Below are 27,515 nucleotides of genomic sequence, written 5' to 3'. Positions count from 1 at the left end.
TCTTTTGGTTTTTAAATTTTTTATTATTTTTCAAAACAAATAAAAAATGTTTTTTCTTTTTTCCACCCTCAGAATTCCGATGCGCAATATTCATCACCTCAAATATCACCAAATCAAAGTTTCCAAACGGGCGTCGATAGTGACGCAAACAATTCACCGACTAGTGTTAAGAGTCCAATAATAATTGCAAAAATTTCCGGACGACAGGAATTGAGATTGAAAGTGAAACAGGGTGAGGTGCCGGGGCCAAAAGTGGAATTGGAAATGATTTTGGGTTCGTTCACGACATTTTTGAGTCCAAGACAAATGCATGTTTTAATTGAATTGGCACATGGACTTGCATCACCTGATATGGAGGATGTGAGTAATGTGCCGTCGAGAAATTGTACGGAAAAACCAATGTTAAACAGTGATTTTAATCGTGTTGAACGTGAACTTCTTCAGAAAATTCAACCACTTCAAGGTCTTCGGACAATGGTAAAAATATTTTCAATATATTATTTATACAATTAATTATATAGAATAAAATGATAATATTTTATTTTAATTCATGCCATTGACTTTATGAATTTTTTATTTTTCAAATTTTCCGATTTTTTTTCGAAATACGTCTTTTTTTACATTAAAAAAAAAAATTTAATAAAATACGTCTTTTTAGTATACAATACAGATTTTCTTTAGATCTTCTTTATTTCAATTATTTAACAAAATTTTAACTAAAATTATTTTCAATTATTTTAATGAAATTCTTCACAAATTCAATTATCTTAAACTATTTTTCAATTAAATCATTTTATGAGATTCAATAATTGTTTAAAATTAAAAAAAAATCGGCAAATAAAAATACCAAAGATTTCAATTCAAAATTGTTTTTAATTCAATTATTTTAAAAAATTTCAATTTAAAACCTTATAAAATTTAAACGTAAACTACAAATAAATAAATAAAATTTAATTATTTCTAAAAATATCAACTTAACTCTTCCAAAATTTAATGATTTTAAATGATTTTTATAATATTCTTTGAAATTTCAATCATCTAAAATCATTTTTAAATTAAAAACTTCTGAAATTTAATTTTTGTTTGTAATTTCTAATAAATTCTCCAGCAAAAGAAATCATCAAAAATTCTAATCAAAAAAATGGTTGAAATTCAATTATTTTCGATAATCTGAATTGTAAATCTTTGAAAATTGAATTATTTTTAAAAAAGATTATCTAAAATTATTTGATAAATTATTTTCAATTCTATAAAATTTAAGTACTATCTGAAACTTGACAATATCTTTTGAACTTCAATTATATTTAAAAATTTTAACTTCAACTCTTCCAAAATTAAATTATTTTTAATAATTTTAATAATATTCTTCAAAAATTAAATCCTCTAAAATCATTTGTCAGTTAACAATTTTTAAAATTCAATTTCTGTTTGTAATTTCTAAAAACTTCTTCACTAATAGAAATTATCGAAAATTTCGATCAAAAATTAGTTAAAATTCAATTATTTTCATAAATCTGAATTGTAAATCTTTGAAATATATAAATTATTTTTTGAATTTTTATCTAAAATTATTTGATAAATTATTTTCAATTCTGTAAAATTCAATTATTGTCTAAAAATTAATAAAATCTTTTGAACTTCAATTATATTTAAAAATTTTAACTTCAACTCTTCCAAAATTTAATTATTTTTAATAATTTTAATAATATTTTTCAAAAATTAAATCCTCTAAAATCATTTGTCTGTTAACAATTTTTAAAATTCAATTTTTGTTTGTAATTTCTAAAAACTTCTTCACTAACAGAAATGATCAAAAATTTCGATAAAAAATTAGTTAAAATTCAATTATTTTCATAAATCTGAATTGTAAATCTTTGATATATATAAATTATTTTTTGAATTTTTATCTAAAATTATTTGATAAATTATTTTCAATTCTGTAAAATTCAATTATTGTCTGAAACTTAATAAAATCAATAAATTAATCAATAAATCAATAAATTCAATTATTTCTAAAAAAAAAATTCAACTGTAACTTAAAATTCAATTATTTTTAATGATTTTAATATTTCTCTAAAAATTTAATTATTTAAAGAAGTTTCAAATAAAAACTCTAAAATTAAATTGTTGTCAGAAATTTAAAATAATAAAATTACAGCAGTTTAAATTTGCAGAAAATTTATTTTAAATTTAAAATAATGAGTAATTAAATTATTTAAAAAAAATTAATTTAAAAATCTGTAAAAATCTATTAAAACTAAAAACTATGCAAAAATTTTAAATTCGAATAAATTGTTTAAATTAGACTTCCAAATTTGAAAAATAGAATTTTAAGAATTTTTTTCAGAAATTTGTCCTACTTAATTAGAATTTTGTAAAATTTGATTGCAGATTTTTAAAATAATTGTATTTTTTAAAGAATTTCATTAAAATTTTTGAAAATATACCTACACTTAAATTTTTGAAGAATTTTAATGAAAAAATTGCTAATTTTTAAAACTTAAAAAGGCCTTGAACTTTTTTTTTATTAGATAATTCCTTATACTATTTTTAAGTTCTCCATAAAATTTTAGCTCAATCTATCAAATATTTTTGCGAGAAAATCTGCGGAGAATATTTACATGTGAAATCACATGATTTTAAATAAAAATGTTTCGTGAATTAAAAATTGAAATATATTTTCAGGATTTGAGGCACACACAAGGTTGGTCATCAACAACAATGGAATCAGACAACGAAGATGAATTCCTTCCAATGCGTGCACCAGGCGCTAATTCAATGTGCGATTCACTAACAAGTAATAACACCAGTATGGACGGAAGTATAACAACTTCGAGTATTAGTTCAAAAAGTTCAATGAATAATGTTCATAAAAATCAAAAATATCGTCAAAGTATAGATATGGATACATCGGCTGAGACATCACAATTTCATGTGAGAGTTTCATCAATTGCCATGGTTCTTCTTCATGAAGATATTTTAACATTATGCACCGAGGGTATTGGTTTAACGAGAGCAAGTACACGACAAATGGAAATAATTGCTGAGGAATTTTTCAAAAATATGGATTTCTTTGTTTCAAGTGGCTATGGAAATAAAGACTTTGAGAAAGCATCGAAAATGTTTATTGAGGCCTGTCAACTTAGTCATATAAGAATTCTTGCTGCACCATTAGTGATTGAGGCCAGTGAAAAAACAACAGCTCAATTTTCATCTATTTCATGTAGTTTAAGTCTCGCGAGTTTAGAAATTGTCGAGTCATTAGTCAATTCAAATTCAACAAATTCCACATGTCAAGGAACAATAACTCCCGTCACGGAATTTATTGAACTTCTTGCCTTTTTTAAGGATTCAAATAAATTGGGATTTTCAAATACAACGGATTTTCGAATGTGTTTTAAACACACGGAAAAGGCAATAAGACATGGACAAAGCACGAAATTTGCACATCCACGAACGGAAATTGAGTAAGTTTTTTTTTTAATTCATACTTTTCCGAATTTTTCACAAAATTTCTAAACAAAATACGTCTTTTCACTATAAAATGCAGGTCTTCTTTATTTCAATTATTTAACAAATTTGTAACAAAAATTCTTCTCTAAATTAATAAATTATAATAATTTTAATGTAGTTATTGACGAATTCAATTATTTTAAACTATTTTTTAATTAAAAATTTTATGAAATTTAATAATTGTCTAAAATTTAAAAAAATTAGCAAATAAAAAACTAAAAATTTCAATTCAAATTCACTTACTTTAAAAAATTTTCATTTAAAACCTTCTAAAAAATTATTTCTAAAATCTTCCAACTGAAACTTTCTGAAATTTAATAATTTCAACTATTTAATTATTTATAACGATTATTTTTTTCATTTTTATTTTTATTTATCGATTTTAATTATTATTTTTTGAAATTAAATTATTTTTAATGATTTTAAAAATAATCTTCGATAATTCAATTATTTAAAAGCATTTGTCAATTAAAAGCTTTTAGAGTTCAATTTTTGTATGTAATTTCTAATAAATTTTTTAACAACAGAAATTACCGAAAATTGCAATCAAAAATCACTTGAAATTCAATTATTTTCAAAAATCTGAATTGTAAGTTTTCGAAAATTCAATTATTTTTAAAAATTTTATTTAAAGTTATTTGATATATTATTTTAAATTCTGTAAAATTTAGAATGAATTGATTAAATTAGACTTAAAAAAATTTTTAAAATAGAATTTTGAGCATTTTTTTTTTAATAAATTTGGTCCTCCTTAATTAAAATTTTGAAAATTTGTCTTTGTTCGATTCTGAAATATTCCAAATGAATTTTCATGATAATATTCTTATCTTATTACTGTTAAGGAATTAAAATAATGAATTTAATATCTAAGCATTAGTTACTTGAAATAAAATATTTATTAACTAATTATTAAATTTAATTAAAATAAAAAAAAATCTACTTTTTTAGAATTTAAATCGACTAAAACGAATTTTTTTGTGCCTTAAAGTCAATTCGAATACTGTTATTTAAATCTTCTTTTTTTGTGACTCGGGTAATAACCGAACCTTGAAACCTTGAAAACAGGGAAAACGACATGAATTCAGTTACTCATTGAAAAAACCGTGAATTCCCTTTGAATTTTTAATTGAACCTGGAATTTTTTTTTTTTTCAATTCACATTTTTATTTTCTTTTAAATTGAAATTTGTGATGAATTATCCTAAATTTTTTGGTTTACTTCGAAATAAAACGTTTTTTAAAAAAATGAAAAACTAAGAATTTGTAAAAACAAATTTTATAACTGATTGATTAAAAAAATACGATTCTAAAATTAAAAATTAACTCTAATTGAGTTTTATAGAATTTTTAATTACATTTTTTTTTTAATAATTGAAATTATACTAAAATTTTTTTTAATTATATTTGAATAATTTTTTTTCAGCATTAAATTGGGACCAATAAGAAGCGAAATTGATGTTACGATTGTTGATCGAATTTCTGCTGTTTTAAATCCACAACCAATTTGCACCTGTAGTTCAAGTTCATCAACGAGAGATGCTTTAGTAAGTTTTCTATTTTTATTAGAGTTTATTTTCCTGTATTTTAATTTATTATTTTTTCAATTTCTTTTGTAGACTATTTTACAGTTTTGGTATAGTGATTTTCAATTTTTAAATAATAATAATAATAATAATTAATAATAATTACTTTTTACAGAATCAGCAATCTCTTTTTGAGAGTCCACACTTACCAGATTCTAGGACAGATATTAAAATTTCATCACCTCATTGTGTCATAAAACTAAGGTAAATAATATCTTTCTATTTAATTTATTATTTTCACACAAGTTTTTTTTTTTTATTTTTATTGACACTTTTTACATATAATTATAAAAAAAAAATTTATTTTGATTTTACTACTGAAAATGCGATTTATCGACTTTTTTTTAAACTCAAGCAGAATTTTTCTAATTAAAGTTAGAATAAAGTTGCAAAAAATACTTTTAATTTTTAATTGATTGTAATTAAAAAACAATATTAGCTACAATCAATTGAAGAGATATTTGTTATTTTTATAAAAAAAATAATTTTGAATTTTTTTTTAATTTAGACTTTTTAAAACACTTTTTCAAAAGTTCAAATCTGAAAGAATTATTATTCTAATATATAATAACTATTTAAAATAATAGATTTGGAAAAATTAATTTTCGCTAAAAGTGCCTCGGAAAAAACTTTTGGAAAAAATAATTCGGAAGAAAAATCGTTCGGTAAATAAACATATTCGGAATTTGGAAAATTCAAAATTTTTTTCGAAAAAAATGTCTGGAAACAGATTTTTTGTACATATAATTAAAATAGAAAATTTACTGATATTATCTTAAAAATTTTATCCAAAAGTCTAAATTTGATTAATTTCCATAAATTAATTTTAATTAATTTTTTTAAGACTAATTTCTAAAATGGTCAAAAATTAAAATTTTATTTTTTTTTACCATTCTTTACGTTTTTAGGACCCAAATGATGGAAGAAAAAAAATATAACTTTTTAAATTTAAGTCGGTCAAAATTGGGGGTTGTGCTTCCCCCCTTAAATTATTTTTAAAAAAAATTTATTGTGTATAAAAAGAATTAATATTTTTATGAAAAATGACAATAATTTTTTTTTTTTTGTCTTTTAATAAAAGATTTCCAATTCCCGATATGAGACCATTGCACGACATGAATCGTGTTCCCTGGTGGAAACGTTCAGTGCGTGGTGACTATGTCACTTTCAATTTAATGGATACAAAAATTCATTCATCAATGGAGAGTCGATTACGTTATTTGTCACGACATGAGATTCAATGTCGACAATTACTCATGACATACACTGAGGCCGATTCTGATGTTCCTGTGGAAATTGGAAAAGCATCGGCTGATGAAAAATCCGATGGCACATCATTGCAACAGGACAATAGTGAGGGTTTTGGTTGGCCGAGAATTGTTATTACAATTTTTCCAAAACATTTGGGTGGTCCATTGGAGGATAGCTCGGAAGGTGAACCTGACTCGAGTTTAGATGATACTCTTCAAAATTTGGAGAATGCCTCGAGACACGCACCATCGCCGTTTAGTTCAAAAAGAATTATTCACGAATCCGATACGCCTCATTCTCGATCTCAAGCTCAAGGCGAACGAAATGATACTGATAACAGGTTTGATGATAATTATTACTTTTTTTTTATAAAATATTTTTTACTATTAGTTGCTTTACATTTTTAATTCTTTAATTTTTTTTTACTTTTTTAAATTGATATTTAACCATTTATTAGAAATTTTATTTGTTTATTTATTTCTCAATATTTCATTTCTTTTTTTTAAAAATAAATTCAGGATGTCTAGCGACCTGGTCCTTGAATTTTATATGTAAAAGTTCTTGAATTTTTTATTTGGTCTTGGAATTTTCTATTTCGTGTAAGATTTTTTTTCTAACTGCGTTTGAAAACACGAAATTTGGTAAAATAAAAAATAAGTTCGACTTTTTCGACTTTTTTTTTAAACATTTTTTAAATAAAAATACTACTTTTTTAGTATATTTACATCTTCCAAAACTGAATTATTAAATTAATATTAACTAAAATTTTTTCACAAAATAATAATTTAAATCAAGTTCTCTAAAAATTCTCTTATTTAAAATATTTTTTTAATGAAAATTCTTTTAAATTCAATTATTGTTTAAATTATGTAAAAAAAAATTCAATTAAAATTTATGAAAGTTCCGATTTAAAATCTCCTGAAATTCAATTATTTCTAAAAATTTTTAATTTAAATTTTCGAAAAATTAATTATTTAAAAAATTCTTTGGAAAATTAATTATTTCTAATAAATTTTATCAACATTTTCAAAAATTTAATTTTTTTAAAACATTTTTTAGTTCAAAATTCTCTAAAATTCAATTATTATTATTATTATTATTATCAAAAGGTTATAAAAAAAACCTACAGCAATTCAAATTTAACAAAATTGTTTTCAAATATCTTCAAAAATTTTTTGTTAATTTTTTCTAAATTTATTTTTTCAATAATACTTTAATGCGTCCTTCCAAATAAAAAACATTTTGTTTTTCATTTCTTAATTAAATATTTAAAAAACAAAATTTCTGTTTTCAAAAATTCAAGCTGAACGTTTCAAATTTGCATTTACCTTTAATTTAAAAACTGATATTTGTCAAAATTTGTCATCTCATTTTGAATATTACAAAATTTACTTATTTTATAATTGTAATTTCTAATATTTTTCCAAATTTTCTAAATGTTTTTTTTTTTTTTTTTTAATATTTCAAAAGAGATGGTGAGGAATTGATTATTCCCGGAAATCGTCAAGAAATGCTCGAATTTATTGAGGAGGGAACTCGTGGTTCAAGAATACAATTGGAAATTGGTCTACCTTGTACTTCAATTCAAATTCCATCGAAACATTTGTATGAATTATTGTACAATCGTTTTAATTCTGATCTATTATTGTGGGAACCGTCAGCGCCAAGACCAATGTACACATCACCGGATACACACATTGGTCTCGATTTTTCGCCAAATCTCTTACAAGAATCAATATATCCCAAGTAAGAAAAATATTTTTATTATTTTGCTTATTAAAAAAAAAAAAATTCAAATCTTTTTCTCACTGAAATATTTTTATTTTTATTTTTAAATTTCATATCAAAAGTGTTATAATTTTCTTCATTTATTTAATTATTTCTTTAGATTATTGATAAAAAATTTTGCTGAATAAGAATTTTATTAAATAGAAATTACAATAAATGTAAATTCTGTTAATAAAAATATTTGGATAAATAGAAATTCGATAAAAGAACAATTCTGTTAAATAAAAATTATTAAAAAAAAAAAAATTTGAAAAATGTTTAGATTCAGCATGTGTAAAAGTGGAATACAATATGACTCGGAATCGGATTCAGAGGATGAGGGAATATTTTATTCGACAGCTGAAAAAAGTATGAAAACAAAGCAAATTCGATTATCAAAAAATGGACAATCAAAAATTGCATTAACTTTAAATATTAATCATGGTTTATTAAGTATGTATACGCCGGTGAGAGATTCAATGAGAAATGTAATACCGGGACAACAGGGTGAATTAATATTGAGAGTTGAGGATGCGACATTATTTTTTGTCACATCGTATAAAGGTGATATTAATTTGGGATATATTTGTGCAATGTCAAAAAATATTTCACTAAATCATTGTGGATTAACAACAACACCATCGCAAACACCGCCATTGCGATCGATTAACAGCATTATACCGAGGCATTGTCTTCAGACAATATATAGAAGTGAATCAGGAACAAATGTCACGCTCAAATCAACTGACAAAGATATGCTCGCTGTTGCTATTCGTATACAAGCTGCGCATCAAACACACAAAATAAAGGTGAGTTTTATTTTGCATTTTTAGCATTATTATTAATTTTTTTTTTTTCATTTTTTAATTTGAAGCGTTAAAATCATTATTACCCGTCAACCAGAGTAATTATACTCACAAATGAACTATTTTTTTTACTCGACATTTATGATTAAAATTTAGAATTAAAAAATGTTTGTTAACTACTGTAGGCATCGGATTATACGACTTTTTCCAACTTTTTTCGAATTATTTTACTAAGATGCGACTTTTTCGACTTTTTTTAACTTTTTTTTTTTTAAAAATTTCTAAACAAAATACGTCTTTTTTAGTATACAATGAAAATCTTCTTCAGGTCTTTTTATTTCAATTATTATTTAACGAATTTTTAACTAAAATTATTTTCTAAATTAACTATTTTTAATGATTTTAATGAAATTCTTCACAAATTCAATTATCCTAAACTATTTTTCAATTAAATCATTTTATGAAATTCAATAATTGTTTAAAATTTAAAAAAAATAGGCAAATAAAATTATCAAAAATTTTAATTCAATATCATATGAAATACAATTATTTTCAAAAATTTCAATTTAAAATCTTGTAAAATTTATTTATTTCTAAAATTTTTCATCAAAAACTTTCTGAAATATAATAATTTCATCTATAACTTTTCCAAAATTCAATTATTTTTAATTATTTTTATATATATATTTATATATTTTTTAAATTATTTTATCTTCTAAAATTCAATTATCCGTAAATATTTTTCAATTTTAAACTTTAAACTTTAATTAAATTAAAAAGTTGGTCTTCACACTCAATTATTAAGCATGTGATATATCTTATATTCATTAAGTAAATAATTATTTACTACTATTTTTTCAATCTAATAAATGATTTTTTGAACTTGGATAACAATTAATTAATTTTTTTCACTGAAATTTTTGGTTTTTTAATATAAATAAAAATTATTTGATACAATTTTATTTTGTCGGTTCAACTTCAAATAAAGTAAATTATTCATTAATACGAATAATTAATTGTTTTAAATTAAATGTTGAGAATATTTTATACGACCCCAATTAGTTTATTTATTTCACTTAAATATTTTATTTTTTACGAAACATTATTTATTTGATTCAAATACATATGAAATTAGTGGATAATAGACAGAAAAATGATTTAATTGTTTCAAAATAAAAATTTTTTAGTGTAATTTAGGTTAGGGAAAAGTCAGGGAATTTTTTTCCTAACAATTGTTAGACACCCTGTTTAAGTTTCAATTTTTGTTTGTAATTTCTAATAAAATTTTCGGTAACAGAAATCATCAACAATTTTAATAAAAAATCACTTGAAATTCAATTATTTTCAAGAATATAAATTTTAAATGTTTAAAATTTTAATTTTTTTTTAAATTTTATTTTTAAAAAAACTAATTTAAAATTATTTGATAAATTATTTTTAATTCTCTAAAATTTAATATTATTGTCTAAAGTTTAACAAAATCTTTTGAAATTCAAATATTTTAAAAAAATTTCAACTTTAACTTTTCTAAATTCAATTTTTTAAAATAATTTTCTATTATAATATTTTTCAAAAATTCAATTAAAATTCAAATCTGATAGATTTTTCAATTAAAAACTTCTGAATCATTCAATGTTCAATTATTTTCAGAAATCTGAATTATAAATCTTTGAATATTCAATTACTTTTAAAAAATATTATCTAAAATTATTTGATTAATTATTTTCAATTCAGTAAAATTTAATTATTGTTTGAAATTTGAAAAAATTTTTTGAAATTCAATTATATCTAAAAATTTCAACTGTGACTCTTCCACAATTCAATTATTTAAAATAGTTTCAAATAAAAACTCTAAAATTAAATGACTGACTGAAATTTTTTTGACTCATTAAAACTAAAAACTATACCAAAATTTAAAATTCGAATAAATTGTTTAAATCAGACTTCAAAAAATTTTTAAAATGAAACTTTAAGAATTTTTTAAATAAATTTGTTCTATATAATTAAAATTTTTTAAAGTCTTAGTTCGATTTTGAAATATTCGAAATAAATTTTATTGATAACTAATAATTATTTATATAATAATAAAATTCTTGGTCTGTCCTTCTGTCCTAACTTGAAGTTGGCCTTTTCTGATTTCACGTGTTTTTTTGAATAGTAATCTTATGACGTGTCAAATTTTGACAATTCTTTTTCTCATTTTTGCCAAAGTTGTATAATTGTGTTTCCAAATTCTGGAATAAGTTTCTTTAAAATTCCAAATTCGAAAATTCAATTCACGAAGCTGAAGTACACAACGTTTACCAACGAAATTTTTTTTAAAGTTGCATATTTATTCAAAAATTGTATACAAATACAAAAAATTTATGATGAGAAAAAAGATGCGCCAGGAAATTTCGTACAAGATAGTAATTTGAAAAAAATTTATTTTTAAAAATTAATTTTTAAGGTACCAGGGGCCAACGAATACCTATTAAATATTAATTATAAAAACACAGGCCTCGAATCAACTTAAAGACACAAAAAGTCGTTTTAGTCGATTTATATTCCAAAAAAAAGTGTAGGTATTTGTTTTTTATTTTAACAAAAATATTTTACAGATTTAAAAAAAAAAAATTTTTTTTAATAATAATCCTTTTCGAAGGGTTAAAGTTGAAATTTTTAGAAATAATTAAATTTCAAAAGATATTGTTAATTTTCAAACAATTATTAAATTTTACAGAACTAAAAATAATTTATCAAACAATTTTTGGAAAACATTTTTTAAATTTAATTGAATTTTCAAAGATTTAAAATTGAGATTTTTGAAATTAATTGAAACTTTAAGTGTTTTGTAATTAAAATTTTAGATGATTTTACTAAAAATTTATTAGAAAATGAGGACAAAATACAATAATTTGAAAATCATTTTTAATTGAAAAATGGTTTCAGATAGTTGAATTTTCAAAGAATATTATTAAAATAGTTAAAAATAATTGAATTTTCTTAGAGTTATAATTGAAATTATTCAATTTCAAAAATTTTAGAAATAATTAAATTTTAGATGCTTTTAAATTAAAATTATTGAAAATTCAATTAATTTTGAATTCAAATTTTTGAGAATAATGAAATTTTATTTGATTTTTTTGGAAAATAATTGAATTTCAGTTCATTTTGAATTAAAAATTTTGGGAAATAATTGAATTTTAATTGAAATTTTGGATAATAATTTAATTTAAGTTCATTTTTGATTGAAAATTTGAATAATTAATTTTGAATAGAAATTTTAGAAAACAAATGAGTCAAAAGTTTTGAACGTTCATTTGAACGAAATTTTTTTTGCAATTTCTTTAAGTACGAATTTTATTACAAAATATTGTTCAAAATATCTAAAAAGAAGTTGTTAATTTAATTATTGTTTAATTTACTGTTTTATTTTACATAGTCATCATAATTTTTAATAATTTATAGATGGAAAAAAATATTTCGTTCATATGAACGTTCAAAACTTTCGGTTAATTGGATTTTATTTCATTTTAAATTGAAAACTTGGTAAATAATTCAATTTTAAATTGAAAATTTTTGATAATTATTGGATTTTTAATTGATTTTGAATTAAAATTTCGGGTAATAATTGAATTTTAGTTTATTTTGAATTGAAATTTTTAAAAAATAATTAATTTTTATTGTGATATTTATTTTTAAAATTATAAACAATTGTTAAATTTTATAAAAATTTTAATTGAAAAATAATATTGATATAATTGAATTTGTGATGTATTTCATTAAAATTATTAAAAATAATTAATTTAGTGAAGAATCATTTTAGTTCAAAATTTGTTAAATAATTGAATTGAAGAAGATCTGAAGAAGATCTACATTTTATACTAAAAAATTTATTTTATTTACATTTTTTTCAAATATAAAAAAAATGTCGCATTTTATTAAAAGAAGTCGATAAAAGTCGTATTTTTGAAAAAAGTCGGAAAAAGTCGTATAATTCGAGGCCTGTAAACATATAATTTTCATTATTATCATTTAATATGTAATAATATTCTAATAAATTAAATTATTATTAATAATATTAATCTTTAATTTCTTTATAACAAACAATTAAATACTCAATTTGTCGCGCTTGCACGCGTTTAATTTTGCTAGTTTAATTAATAATTAATTAATAATATAATTAATAATATAATTAATAATAATTAGTTGATAATTAATAATTTTTTATTGAAATTTTATTATTCATTATTCTCATAAAGGAATTAATAAAACGAATTTCATATCTAATAACATTAGTTAGTTAAAGTAAAATATTTATTAACTAATTAAATTTAGTTAAAATTTCAAAAATCGATTTTTTTAAAATGTAAATCGACAAAAACGATTTTTTTTGCGCTTTAAAGTCGATCCGAGGCCTGTATTTTCTTTTACTCAACGCATGATTAAAATTCAGAATTTAAAAAAAAAATTGTTAACTATTGCGTTATGTTGTAGACGTTTTTCTGGAGTGTTCCTTATAAATTGGACGATAAAAATTTTTTTTACTGGAGTTATAGAAAGAATTGAATGAATTTAGAAACTCGTTTAGAAATTAAGATGGATTTTGTAAAACTATCAAATACTTTTCCACTCTATTTTTTTTTGTAGACTTTTAGGGTGGCAGTTGGAATAAGAAATGCGACCCTCAGGCATCGAATGAGCGCAACTCAATCTTCATGGTTCTCACAATTAACTGACTGTTTGGACGTTACTGATCATCCAATCGCGGGTTATTCTCCACCGGGAGTACTTACCGAATTGCATCTTCATCTCTGGGACTGTGCAGTTGCTTACAGGTAAATTTTTCATCTCTTTTCCTTCCTCATGTAGAAAGTATTGTAATATTTTTTTCAAATTCGATTTTATGATTTATCTTTGTTTTTCGATCTCAGGAATAAAATATCTCGAATTCTATAAAAGCTATAGGGATTACTTTTTTTAAATTGTTATTTTATTGACATTTCAAAAGTCAAAACATTTTTGGATAATTTTAGTTAAAAATTTTTAATCATCTTTTTTATTCACAATTAGTTTTATTTTTAACTTGCGGGAAAGAAAAATTAATATTTAAAAAAAACATTTAATTCTTTAGTTTAGGTAAATGCTTTTTTGTTTTCTTTTATAGACCAATTCATCTTCCACTGAGATCAATGGTTACATTGGGAAGTTTCAGTATATCGAGTAATATTGCAGCTCAAACAAATACATCGACTCTTCGTTTTATCGCTGAGGATTTGGCTTTATTTATTTCCGATAAGCTTGGCAATCATGTGGATTTGAAAAGAGATTTTGTCTGTGTAATGGATTTGGGTCTCTTTGAATTGTCATTGAGACTCAATGAGAAAATGTGCGGCGGTGCACCGCGTGTTGATTTACGTGCAAGTAACAATTGTTTACACGTGAGAACTTGCGCTGATTCGGGCAGTGCTTTAATGCAACTTTTAACATATTTCGCGAGTGATGGTGATATCGCGTCAAATCTTGATACAAGTGATACAATATCAGTGCCAGGATCGGGAGATGAAGAGACATTACTTGGCGATGAGACAGCTAATAATTTGAGTAAAAGCCAAGTCGAGAGGGTCAATAGTTTAATGGAAGAAGCAATGGAGGACACTGTAAAAGGTATTCAAAAAATTTTAATTTTCTAAAAATTATAAAATTTGTTTTATTAAAAACAAATTTATAGAAAATTAATTATAATTTTCTTTGTAATTAATAATATAATTATTTAGATCAACATAAATATCGAAGGGTTAAAATTTTACTGGACCCTCCTCTTAACTATATATTATTGATAAATAAATTTTTAACGTATTATTAAAAATAATTTAAGGAGCGGCTGTGAATTCATGTAAAAAATCACCGGAAATAGAGAAACAAGTGAAAGTCTTTTTTTTTCCTGACGAATCAAATCCTCTATTACAAAATGAGACATCGCACACGGAAACAAAAATTACGTCTCCACAAGAGATAAACATGGAAGAGGAAGAGGATCCTGATGAGGATTTTTGTATTCTCGGCGAAGAAGCGGGAGTTGGAATTCTACCAAGACATGGTGTACCAGAAATTCGTTGGCTATCACCCGAATCATTGCGTGTCATTGACAATCATTTTTCAATTCCATTGGGAAAAGCTGATGTTCTTAAAGCACCAAAACATTTTCCACTTCCTGTTTTACGTTACACATTGTGCGAAATGAATCTCATTTGGCATATGTACGGTGGAAAGGATTTTGGAAATCCTCAACCACCACCAAAGAAACATGTCACAATTGACGAGGTCGGACAAAGGTACAACGCTATGAATCAAGGAAGGTGAGAATGATTTTTTTTTTTGTCTTTAGGTCCCAATTTCTAAAACGGATCATCATTCAGGCTTCGAAGTGACACACTTTTTTACTTTTTTGAGACAAGGCTTCATTTTTTTATCACTAATTTTTTAGCCAAAAGCCACTAAATGCTACTTTTTTCAAAAAATAATTTTAAAAAATGACAGAATTCAAGAATTTTAAATTTTATCGAATTTTTTTATTCCTAAAAGCTCGCCAAGTTGATGATTTATTATTGGCCGCTTTATATAATTATTTTTTACACGAATTTTCATTTTTCAAAATAGCATTTAACATAATTTCTTTTTAAACGATCTTTTACTGAATAGAATTTTTAATTTGTCAAATTTTTTTTGATAGAATTTTTATTTTACAAAATTTCTCTTTACCCAAATGTTTTTTTTAAAAATAATTCTAGTTTAACCGAAATTGAGACAATAATTGAATTTTCGAGTATTTTGAGTTGAAAAATGTTTTAAATAATTGAAATGTCAATATCTTGATTAAAGTTATTAGAAATAATAATTTCAACAAAAAATTTGATTCAAAATTTTTAATAATAATTGAATTTCAGGAAATTTTGAATTAAAATTTTAGTAAATTAGAATTGCTGAAAATTATTAACAAAGTTTCAAACAGTAATTGAATTTTAGAGAATTTTTAATTGAAAAAATGTTTTATTTAATTGAATTTTTAAATAATTGAATTGAAATTATTAATTTAGCAAAGAATTTTAGATACAAATAGAAATAATTGAATTTTTGAAGAGTTTGAGTTAAGATTTTTAGAAATAATTGAATTTTTTGAGATTTTTAATTAAAATTGTTGTTTTAAAATACTAAATATTTTATAAAAGATTCCGATTCTAAGTTCTAGGATTTAAAAATTCGAATTACTTAAAATTCTACTGAATGAGAATTCTAATAAATTAAAAATAGGTTTAATTAGAATTCTTTTCAAGAAACAGTTGGGTAAAGAGAAATTTTGTAAAATAAAAATTCGGTTTTTGTAAATTCCGTTGAGTAAACATTCGTTTAAAAAAAATTCTGTATTAAATGCTATTTTGTAAAATAAAAATTTATGTGAAAAATCATTTTTATGGAATAATCATACGCTTCTACCGTTATGCCAAAAACAAAACGTTAATCGAAATTTAACAATAGATAAATAATAGTATTAATAGTTAAATATGTTATTTTTACTCCTTCTGTGATCAAAATAAGTTTCTGAAAATAGAACAAAAAAATAATTGTTTCTTAAAGTTATAAAATGAAATTTGTAGCTGTGTCAAAAAAAGAAAATTTTCTTTGGTTCGAATTGACAAATTTAAAAACAAAAAATAGGTTTTTACTGTCTTGGAAGTATTTAAAAATAATTTGTTTTTGAAAATTTTTTATTTTAAATAGTTTTTTAAAATTGAATTGAATTGAATTAAAATTGAAAATTAATTACTTTTAGAAAATTTTAGGCAATCGGTTTGAAAAATTCTGATTTGTTTTTTTAGTTTGAGTTTAATTAAAAATTTTTAAACTTTATATATATATTTTTTTTTAGTTTTTGTATAAATATAAACATTTATAGAATCAATCTTTGATTAAAATTTGTATTTTTTATTTATTGCAGGAATCACAGGTTATCTATTTACCATTGTTTCACCTATTTCAAATTTTGTCACCTATTTCACCTATTTTGATAATTTTTTACCTTTTTCACGTTTTTTATAATTAAAATTAATTTGCTGGTGTAATATTTCAAAAATAATTGAATTTACAATGTGTAAAAACAATTATATTTAAGCTCGTATGTTGAAAAGTAATTTAATAGTTTAAAAAGAATTTTTTTTTTTAATATTCCTGTGAGAAATTTAGTGAACATAAAATTACAGATTTTTATCTTTTTCTACAAAGAGATTCCAATTGATTCAAGTTTAAATTCATTAAAAATTTTCATTTCAAAAATTATTTAGATCAAATTTCAATAAATCTAAATTTAAATTAGTTGAAGCATTTATTGATTAAAATTGTAATCTATCTAAATTTTAGTTAATTTAAAAACGAAATTTTTATTTAACTTTCAAGAGGTCCAACTTTCAATAATTTTCATTTTTATTGATCAAAACAAATTTATTATTTAAAATTTTAATCCAATGCAAATTCAATAGATCGAATTTTAAAATTAACTAAATTTCAATTTAACTAAAAATTAATCGAATTAAGTTCCAAATTTTCCGAATTTCAATTTGTCAAATTTATCATTGATTTAAGTTTGAAATTCACTGAATTTCAATTTTTCTAAAATTTAATTGATTTCAATTTTATATTTTAATAATTTTTATATAATAATATTCAAAATTTCTATCAAATGACAATTCGTATCAATAAAAAATTCTGTCAAATAAACTTTTGATGAAATAAGAATTCTGGCCTTTGAAATTCGACTTAATTAAAATTTTGTCCCCATTAAAAATTATAATCAATACAAAATAATATGCAAGAAAAATTTGTTGAAAATATATTTGAGTAATTAATAATTTTAAGCAATTAAATCCATTTTATCATTGTATTTTCAATAAATAATTCACCTTTTCATCATCTATTTTTGAAAATTGATTTCAGTTATAAAATAACCATTGTCAAAAAAAAAATTGCCTTTTTATTTAAATAAAAATTTATCATTCGCCAGGAGTCGTTCTGTGATTGGTGGTGTTGGCTATAAAAAAAGTTCACCAAATGAAATTCGTTTTGGTAGTGTTCCAAATTCACCACGAGCACGTGCTCGTGAATCGCCATTGGATTGGTGGTGTCTCGGCGGACCGGGAAGAGATGAGAAACTCCTCATGGAACTTCAATTGCACAAAGTACGTTTTCAACATGAAGTTTATCCCGAGGAAACAACACAGGCGTCACGACAAATTCTTCTCATTAGTGAAATTGAAATTCGCGATCGACTCGATTCATCGAATATTAATAAATTTCTCTATCAATGTAATAGCGAGGATAAACCAAGACAATCACATGCAAATATGTTTGAAATGAAAGCTGTTCACATTCGTCCTGATCCAAAACTAAGTAGTCAGGAGTGTTGTTTGAAATTGAGTATTTTGCCATTACAATTAAATATCGATCAGGATAGTTTACATTTTCTCATTGATTTTTTCACTGAATTGAGCGGTGGACCAAGTCAGGATAATGCAAATGTCAATAGTAATGCACAATCGTCGCCGGGATCAAAACAAGGAACACCAACTCATCATCCACCGGTGATGAGTGTCAATGACACCAATGCAAATTCAAGAAGCATGAATTCATCACAAGAAAGCGATACGGTTGTCGATCAGAATTTAATGATTTTACTTGAGGATGAATTAACAATTAAGGAAAATAAACAGGATACAAAAATTATATCCGAGTCACAGGACGACAGTCAACCAATGTACTTCAGGTATTTCTTTCTCTTTTTTTTTTCTTTTCCGCCTCTCTTTGTTTCCCTTTAAAAAAAAATAAATTATTACTTTTTTGTTTATTGCGTCTAATAGGCCTCGTATTGTACGACTTTTTCTGACTTTTTTTTTCGAAAATACGACTTTTTACGACTTATTTAAATACGATGTGACTTTTTCGATTTTTTAAAAATTTTTATTTGCAAAATTTTTAAACAAAATACTTCTTTTTTAGTATACAATGCAGATCTTCTTCAGATTTTCTATATTTCAATTATTTAACACATTTTTAACTAAAATATTTTTAATAATTTTAATTAAATTCTTCACAAATTCAATTATCTTAAATTATTTTTCATTTAAAAATGTTATGAAATTCAACAATATTGTTTAGATAGATTCAATAATTGTTTAAAAATAAAAAAAAAATCGGCAAATAAAATTATCAAAAATTTTAATTCAAAATCATATGAAATTCAATTATTTTTAAAATTTTCCATCAAAAACTTTTTGAAATTTCATAATATTTCGATTATAACTCTTCCGAAATTCAATTATTTTTATTATTTTTAATGATTTTTATAATATTCTTCAAAAATTCAATTATTTGAAAGCATTTTTCAATTAAAAACTTTTGAGATTCAATTTTTATCTGTAATATTTCTAATAAATTCTTTAATAACGGAAATTACCAAAAATTTTAATTCAAAGTCACTTTAAGTTCAATTAATTTCAAAAATCTAAATTGTAAATCTTTGAAAATTTAATTTGAAAAATTATTTGATAAATTTTTTTCAATTTTATACCTAAAATTTAATTATTTCTAAAAATTTCAACTAATAAATTTTCAATAATTTTTCCAAAGTTCAATAATTTTTAATAATTTTAATATTTCTTTTAAAATTCAATTATTTAAAAAATGTTTCAAATAACAACTCTGAAATTGAATTGTCAGATTTTTTTTTTAAATTTGTCCTTTTTAATTGGAATTTTAAAAATTTACGTCTTCGATAGTGAAATATTTGAAATTAAATTTAAAAAATTTTAAATTAAAATTAATTTAATTTCGAATTATAATTAAATTTTACAGAATTGAAAATAATTTATCAAATAATTTTTAATTGAAATATTTTGTGATGAAGAATTTATTAGAAATTATAAACAAAAATTAAATTTTAAAATGCTTTCAAATAATTGAATTTTTGAAGAATATTATAAAAATAATTAAATTTTGGAAGAGTTAAAGTTGACATTTTTAGCAATAATTAAATTTTAGAAGGTTTTAAATTGAAATTTTTGAAAATAATTGCAAATTCAAATGCTTTTAAATTGAATTTTTTTTGTGATTTTTGTTGCTGAAGAATTTATTATATATTTATTACTATTATATTTTGTAATTAGGTTAAGGTATGAAATGTATTTTGGAGTCTCGAACCCTGCGTTTGCAGGGAGAGTAAATAAATATATATATTCAAAATTAAAGACAAAAATTTTTTTAAATTCAAAAATGCTTGCAGATAATTGAATTTTAGAAGAATATTATAAAAAAGTCATTAAAAATAATTAAATTTTGTAGAGTTATAATTGAAATATTATTAAATTTCAAAAAGTTTTAGATGGAAAATTTTAAAAATAATAAATTTTGAAAGGTTTTAAATGGAAATTTTTGGTAATTTTATTTAATTTTTTTATTTTATTATTAAAATAATAAATACCAAATAAAGTTGAAACACGAAAAATGAAAAAAAAAACAATATTATTTTAGTTTTATTATATAGAATTGTTGAAATTCATTAAGAATATTCAATTTAGATAATTTTTGAATTAACTATAATATAATATATCATAATATAATATATTATAAATTTTTAATTTATTATATAAATAATAAAAATCTTTAGATTAGAAATTTCACGAATTTCTTAAAAAAAAATTTTTTAAATAAAATGTTGTTCTTGAGTATTAAAAATAGAAATTCTTTTTTTTTTAGGAGTGTCGTTTTTGGACCATCAGTGAATATAAAAGTGGATTATCAAGCGAAACGAGTAGATTTTAGTCGCGGACCATTGGTTGGCATTTTAATGGGACTTACGCATCTAAATAAATCGGAATTAAGACTGAAGGAATTGTCAAATCGTCATGGATTATTGGGTTTTGACAAATTAATTACATACCTGCTTCAAGAATGGATTCAGGATATTAAAGATCATCAACTAAAGGGCCTATTGGTTGGCGTTGGACCAATGCACTCTTTAGTTCAACTATGTGAGTTTTTTTTCTCATTGATTTCAAGTTACATATCCCTCTAAAAAAATTTAAAAAATTTAATTTTAAATTATTATTGTTATTATTTATTTATTTATTAATATTATTTTCATTTTTTATTTTAAAATATAATATTTTCTTATAAAATTTTATAAAAAAAATTCTTTAACTTAATATTTGAATACTTAATTATTGTAAATTAAATTATTTTTGTAAAATTTTTGGGTATGCAATTTAATTTAGATAACTATGAATTTTCTTGTTTAAAATGTTGATAATGAATAAATAATTATTTTTTTGTTTTAAAGTCCAAGGAATTCGTGACTTGTTCTGGATGCCAATCGAGCAATATCAGAAGGATGGAAGAATTGTACGTGGTTTACAAAGGGGTGCAAATAGTTTCACAACATCAACAGCGATGGCTGCTCTAGAATTGACATCGCGATTGGTTTATGCAATTCAAAGCACTGCCGAGACGGCCTATGACATGGTCAGTCCTGGACCAAGTGTCAGAAGAAAGACACGAGGTCAGAAAGGACGGAGGAAAAGATACAGTCAACCCTCTGATATTCGTGAAGGGATGACGAACGCCTACATGCTAGTTAAAGAGGTATTTTACACTTTTTTTTCAAAAACAATTCCATTTTCGCTAAATTTAAAATATAAATTAGGGTCAGCTGGGGTAAATGGGGACAAGAGGTTTTGTAGCTTAATTTACAGTTTTAAAATTAAGTTCAATGTCAATATTTTAACCTCAGACCTCGCTTAATGCATAAAAACTTGAAAATCAAAGTCAAACAGTTTCAGTATTTTGTCTCGCATTTCAAAGAAAACAGACTTAAAAATCATTCACTTGAATTTTTGATTTTTATCAATTTGGTTAATAATGACAAGCTGCCCCCTTTTACCCTGAGTTTTCAAATTTTTGGGGTAAATGGGGACAGCTTGTCATTATTAACCAAATTAACAAAAATAAAAAATTCAGGTGAATTTATGTCATGGGAGTCATAAGGAATAAGAAAAAAATTTGGTATTATTTTTAAGTCTGTTTTTTTTAATGCGAGACAAAATACTGAAATAAAAAAAAAAATAAAAAAATTTTAATTGGTTCAACTATTAACATTTATTGATTAAAATGTCAATCTATTTTTTACATTAATTTTAATTTTACTCAACTATTAATTGCAATATAAATCAAAAATTGAATTTATCTAAATTTTAATTTATTCTTTTCATTAATTTAAATTTAATTAAAGATTACTCGTTTTAAATTTTAATCCATCTAAATTTTAATTCAATCTAAATTTTGAAATTAAATTTCAATTGATTCAACCTTCAATCAGTTCTATTTTTTATTGATCAAAACAAAATTATTAATTTAAATTCTAAGCAAATGCAAATTTTCTAAAACCAATATTTTAGCTGATTTTTAATCTTGAAAAAAGTGTTATAAATTTTTATTATTTATAATATTATTATTATTTGTTAATTTTATTTGAAGATGATTAATTCTAATTTTTTTCTTAATTACGTAGAGGTAATTTCAATTATTTCATTGAATAATTGAAGAAATATTTGTTATTTTTATAAAGAAATAATTTGAAAATTGTTTTTAAATTAGAGTTTTTAAAACTTTTATAAATTCATAATATCTGAAGAATTATTCTAATTCGATAAATTCTTTCAAAAATATTTGAATCAACAATATTTAAATGAATTAATCTTAGAAAATGTTTTTTGTACATTTTTTTAAAAATAGAAAATTTATTTATTTTATATTAAAAATTTTGTCCAAAAATTTGAATTCAATTAATTTCCATAAAATCAGATGGAAAAATCTTTCAGAAAAAAAGGAAACTTGAAAAAATCTATTCTGAAATATTCGAAATAAATTTTCTTGATAATATTCTTATTATTATTATTAATTAAATGTAATTAAAAAATTTGGAAATCGAATTTGTTTGAAATGTAACTCGACGTTTTCGACTTTTTTTTGCGTCTTAATGTCGATCCGAGACCTGTATAATTAATCAATTTAAAAAAAAATGATTTATTTTATTATTATATTATTTAATTATTTTCTCATTCAATTATATGGTTATTTCTGTTAATTTTCAGGGTTTGGGCGAGACTGCGAATCAATTAGTGAGAGTCGCGAGTGAGGAACATGAGCACAAAGGCGTTTCCGGTGCGGTTGGTGGAGTTTTGAGACAAATTCCACCGACAGTCGTGAAACCAATAATCCTCGCTACTGAAGCAACAAGCAACGTTTTAGGTGGAATTCAATCGCAATTGGTGCCAGACGCAAGGAGAGAAGCTGTACAAAAATGGCGACAAGATTCGACCGACGTTAATTGAATATAAAAAAAAAAAATTCACATTAACGAAAAACTATAATTTTTTTTTTTTTTGAGAGATAGAAGAGAGAAGATGAAATGTTGAAAAAAAACTCGCGCAAAAAATTTTTTTTTCCTTTTATAAATAAAAAAAAAAAAATTAATAATGCGAGAAAAATTTTATACTTGAAAGATTTATAAAGTGTGTATAAAAAAATTAATTTCGGAAACTTTTATTCCGAATTATATTTGCAAATGCAAAGACTTAAAAAAAAATTATATATATATATTATATATATCTTCCGTTCCAATAGAAGAAAATTGTGTATAAAAGAAATGAAGAATGTTGAAAAGATTTAGAGTTTAAAACAAAAAAAAAATTGTGATTATAATTATAATTATATAATGAGATAATATTATATATATATACATAATAATTGAAACTTATATACATATTATGCCTGATCACTAAATCGCTTGTATGTATTTTTGTTCTAACGTTGTGTAATAATGTTTTGTACCCATGATGATGACTCGTAAAGAAACAAAAAAAACTTTTATTAATAAAATCGTGGATTAATTGAATTCTACATTTTTCCAAATCGAAATTTTTCGTCAATTTTTTATTTTTCATTTAAATGTTGAGTTTTATTAATTTTATATCTTTTTATTATTTTTATTTTATTATTTTGGTAATTTTTTTTAATGTTGTTTTTAAAAATTTGGTTTTTTTTATTTGTTTAATATTTATTTTTTATTTCTAAATAGTTGGTATTATTTAATATTTTTTTTCTTGATTGCTGTTCGTTTGCTAATTCGTTTTAATATTGTCAAGTTATTTTTAATGTTCTTTTTTTTGTTTATTTTTGACCAAGTTAATTAATTTCATTTAATGTTGTTCACAGTTTTAATTAAAAAATTTTTTTAAACTTTTTTGAATATTTGTGTTTTTTTTTTTTGCTTTTTTATGTTTTTTGTAATTTTTTGTTTGTGTTTAGTAATTATTATTCCTAACTTCAAAATTTGTTGTTAACGATATTAATTGTTGTTAATTTAGTAAATTTTTTATTAACTTTTTACTAATGGTTAGTTTTTTAATTGTTTAATCTTTTTTATTAATTTTGTAATTTATATAAAATTTTAATTAATTTTTATTTGTTTTTATATTGATTTCAAGTTGCTTTTTTTAATATAGTTTTTAATTTTTAAACTTAAATATTTCTTCATTTTTTAATTTTTACATTTTCCCATCACATTTGAATTCAAATTAGTTTCCCGACAATTTATAAATTTCTTTGCAATAATTTCCATTTATTTAATTAATTATTTGTTCATTTACAGAATAAAAAAAGGTTTTCTGTTCTTTAATTAACGAAAATTTAGTTGTTTCAAATTTTATTTTTAAATGTAAAGAAAACAGAGAAATTTTTTTTAAAAAAGTGTTACCATCAGTATTACCAACATAAGATGTCACTACTTGTGTTTTCCTTCTGTTTTTTGTTGAATAAAAAATAAATTATCTCTAATAATTAATAACAATCAATTTTAAAACAAATTAATTGATTGTAAATTTAATCATAATTGTAAAATCGTAAGAAAATATTTAAAAAAAAATCAATTATCTGTCTTCGAAAGTACCACGAGGTGGCGCCACATGTTGCAAATAAAATCACATCCGTTGCCCGTGGTGACAGAAATTGTTAAAAATATCATTGCGAAATCAAAAGAAAGTCACGCAATTTTAATCAAAAATTAATTTTTCTCTAGTGTTTTATCGTCAATCAATCAAATAGAAACTTTCAATTTTATTAAAACCGTCGGAAAAAATATTCCTAATTTCCCTCTTGTCAAAATTTTCCTTTTTTCTCGATTTTTTCTTTTAATTTATTCAGAATTAACTTTTTTTTTTTGAAAAACATAAATATTTTCAAATACTTAGAAATTAAACCAAAAAAATTGAAAACTCCTTCATTAACCTAGTTTTTTTGAGGTTATGAAAATTTTCATATTTGATATTATTATATAGGGGGGTTGTAGTAGATGTATTTTTTTTATTATTCAAATAAACGCGAACAAAGAAGAACTTTGAATATAGTATATTATCACGAAAGTTAAAATAAATTAATAATAAATGTCGGAGGCAAGTAAATCGTATTCAGGTGAATATTGTGATAAAAGCAAATTCGAAGAAGGACATTGTATTAGTGGTGGTGAGAGTGATAAAATCGATTATGAAACGAAGGAGAAAGAACAGGTGGATTTGAAATCAGTCAAGATCACTGAGGAGACCTTGAAACGAATTTGCCAACAACTTTGTTTGATAAAACTCGGCTTTCCATCGAAAGTAGAGCTCGATCAGAAATCTTCTTCTTCTTCTTCGTCGTCTTCGTTTTCTTCGTATTTGAAACTTGTACCTGAAACTTATTCACAAAATAGTGAAAAAGAAAAAGTTTTACTTTGGTATGCCGAAAATTTCCGGCGACAATTCCACTATATTTATAGAAATCGAAAACCGTTGTTAATGGCATGCGACAATGAATGCGGAATTCAGGTAAATCTATATTATATTTTCTCTGATTTTCTTTTTTTTTTTAATTATTTTGGCTTTTTTGTCAAAAAATTAGAAATAATAAAATTATAAGTTTACAAGGGGTGCAACATAACCTCAAAAATGCGACTAATTAATATTTATATATTTTTCTAGTTAATTTTATAAATTTCTAATAATAATAATAATAATGTATTTTCGTAAATTTTGTATTTTAAAATATTTTATTTACGAACTATTGTATTTCTGCTGTTATAATAAAGTTTTAGAAAAAATTTAAATGATTTTAAATTAAAAATTTCAAATATAATTCAATTTTCAAAGAATTTATTCGAAATTACATTTTATTTTAAAATTAGAATTTTGAAAATAATTATATTTTACATTTTCTATTTTCAATTTTATAATGTTGAAAAAAAAAATAACTGAAACGTTGATGATAAAAATAAAATAATTCTTTTTCAACACAAAATATATAAATTAATTTATTTAAATTTTCAAAAAAAAAAAAAATATTTCGAATTTATCGTCACGTTTACAGAAATTTGTAAATATTTACACGACTTGAAAAATTGATTAAAAATCGTGTACAATTCTCGTTTTTTTTAGGGGTGGTTAAATTAATCAATTTAATCAAAATATTTGATTTTTTTTTAAACAAAAAATTCTAATATAAAATGTACGAATCCGAATAAAAATAAAAAAAAAAATTATTCATTTCGAAAATGAAAGTCAAATAGTAAAGATTATTATTATTATTATTATAATTTGTTTTTGTTTATAAAATTAAATGGCAATTTATAATGAAACGAAATTTTGTAAATTATTATTGAGTTTGTGTGGGGAGCTCATAAAATCAGTTGAGCGACTATAAGGTCACGGTCATTGGCGCGTCTGTGAATTGTACGTTATTCAAAAGAATTTCCTCGCTCCATTCATGTCTCCTTTTGCTTTCTATGATCTTGAAAGTCATTCCATCTTTTCATAAATTTTCTACAGCCATTTAAAATCTTTAAAGCGATAGATAGAAGTTACTTGTATTTATAAATATATATGAAAAGACAAATTAAGATGTCAAATTTTCATCTTCTTCTTCTTTTATTATTATATACATACTGTTTATATAATCAACCGATAATTTTTAAATTATCCTCAAATTTTACGCTTGTATAAATTTGTAAACAATTGAGAAAATGTTATTTTTAGGGAAAAAGAGAAATTTCAAATTTTACTCGCGTAATTTTTTTTTAATAAATTTTAATTTTAGGGGGGAAAAACAAAATTAAATTTTCAAATTTAATGCAAAAAATTGAAATTAATTGATTAATTAAATATAAAAAATTTTACAACTTATACCTTAGTTGTGATTTTTTTTTTTTAATATTGTTGAAGTAAAAAAATACATAATTTATTTTTGGCATAAAATTAACACTAAATTATTGTTAAATGAAAAGTAAACAAAAATTAGACAAATTTTTTTTAATGAAAATAATAACATTTAATTAATTAAAACTAATTAAGTTGCAAAATAATACTAATTTGTATTTAATGAATTTTTTTTTATCTTCGATTAATGGATAATTAGTTTAAAATTTTAGATAAATAAAATTCCATAAAAAATTTATGGAATGAAAAAACTGAAATCAATTCCTT

The 27,515-nt window shown here is 22.2% G+C and overlaps 2 protein-coding genes across 4 annotated transcripts in view; both read left to right on the top strand.

Annotated features, from left to right (window-relative positions):
* LOC127284938 (autophagy-related protein 2 homolog B) overlaps positions 1-23,899 on the top strand; it is a 29,449-nt gene extending 5,550 nt beyond the window's left edge. Inside the window, exons 4-17 of one of the 2 annotated variants that reach the window (XM_051310664.1) lie at positions 73-477; positions 2,686-3,467; positions 4,936-5,056; positions 5,211-5,299; positions 6,177-6,686; positions 7,817-8,092; positions 8,397-8,922; positions 13,552-13,739; positions 14,069-14,568; positions 14,780-15,260; positions 18,023-18,715; positions 20,704-20,978; positions 21,287-21,588; positions 23,097-23,899. In XM_051310664.1, the coding sequence (XP_051166621.1) occupies positions 73-477; positions 2,686-3,467; positions 4,936-5,056; positions 5,211-5,299; positions 6,177-6,686; positions 7,817-8,092; positions 8,397-8,922; positions 13,552-13,739; positions 14,069-14,568; positions 14,780-15,260; positions 18,023-18,715; positions 20,704-20,978; positions 21,287-21,588; positions 23,097-23,336 (5,388 nt within the window). In that variant the 3' untranslated portion in view covers positions 23,337-23,899. Of the gene's footprint in view, positions 1-72; positions 478-2,685; positions 3,468-4,935; positions 5,057-5,210; positions 5,300-6,176; positions 6,687-7,816; positions 8,093-8,396; positions 8,923-13,551; positions 13,740-14,068; positions 14,569-14,779; positions 15,261-17,956; positions 18,716-20,703; positions 20,979-21,286; positions 21,589-23,096 lie in introns of both variants that reach the window. The other variant, XM_051310663.1, reaches the window with a different exon arrangement.
* Positions 23,900-24,977: 1,078 nt separating this feature from the next.
* The window catches only part of LOC127285014 (dynein regulatory complex subunit 7), a 282,666-nt gene continuing 280,128 nt past the window's right edge, over positions 24,978-27,515 (top strand). For both annotated transcript variants that reach the window (XM_051310775.1, XM_051310774.1), the window contains exon 1: positions 24,978-25,865. In XM_051310775.1, the coding sequence (XP_051166732.1) occupies positions 25,446-25,865 (420 nt within the window). In that variant the 5' untranslated portion in view covers positions 24,978-25,445. The remainder of the gene's footprint in view (positions 25,866-27,515) is intronic.

The sequence above is a fragment of the Leptopilina boulardi genome, unplaced genomic scaffold (assembly GCF_019393585.1).
Source record: "Leptopilina boulardi isolate dan_hultmark-lab unplaced genomic scaffold, ZJU_Lbou_2.1 LbouV2_327, whole genome shotgun sequence".
In the NCBI taxonomy this organism is placed as follows: Eukaryota; Metazoa; Arthropoda; class Insecta; order Hymenoptera; family Figitidae; genus Leptopilina; species Leptopilina boulardi.
This window is presented reverse-complemented; position numbering and strand designations above follow the sequence as displayed.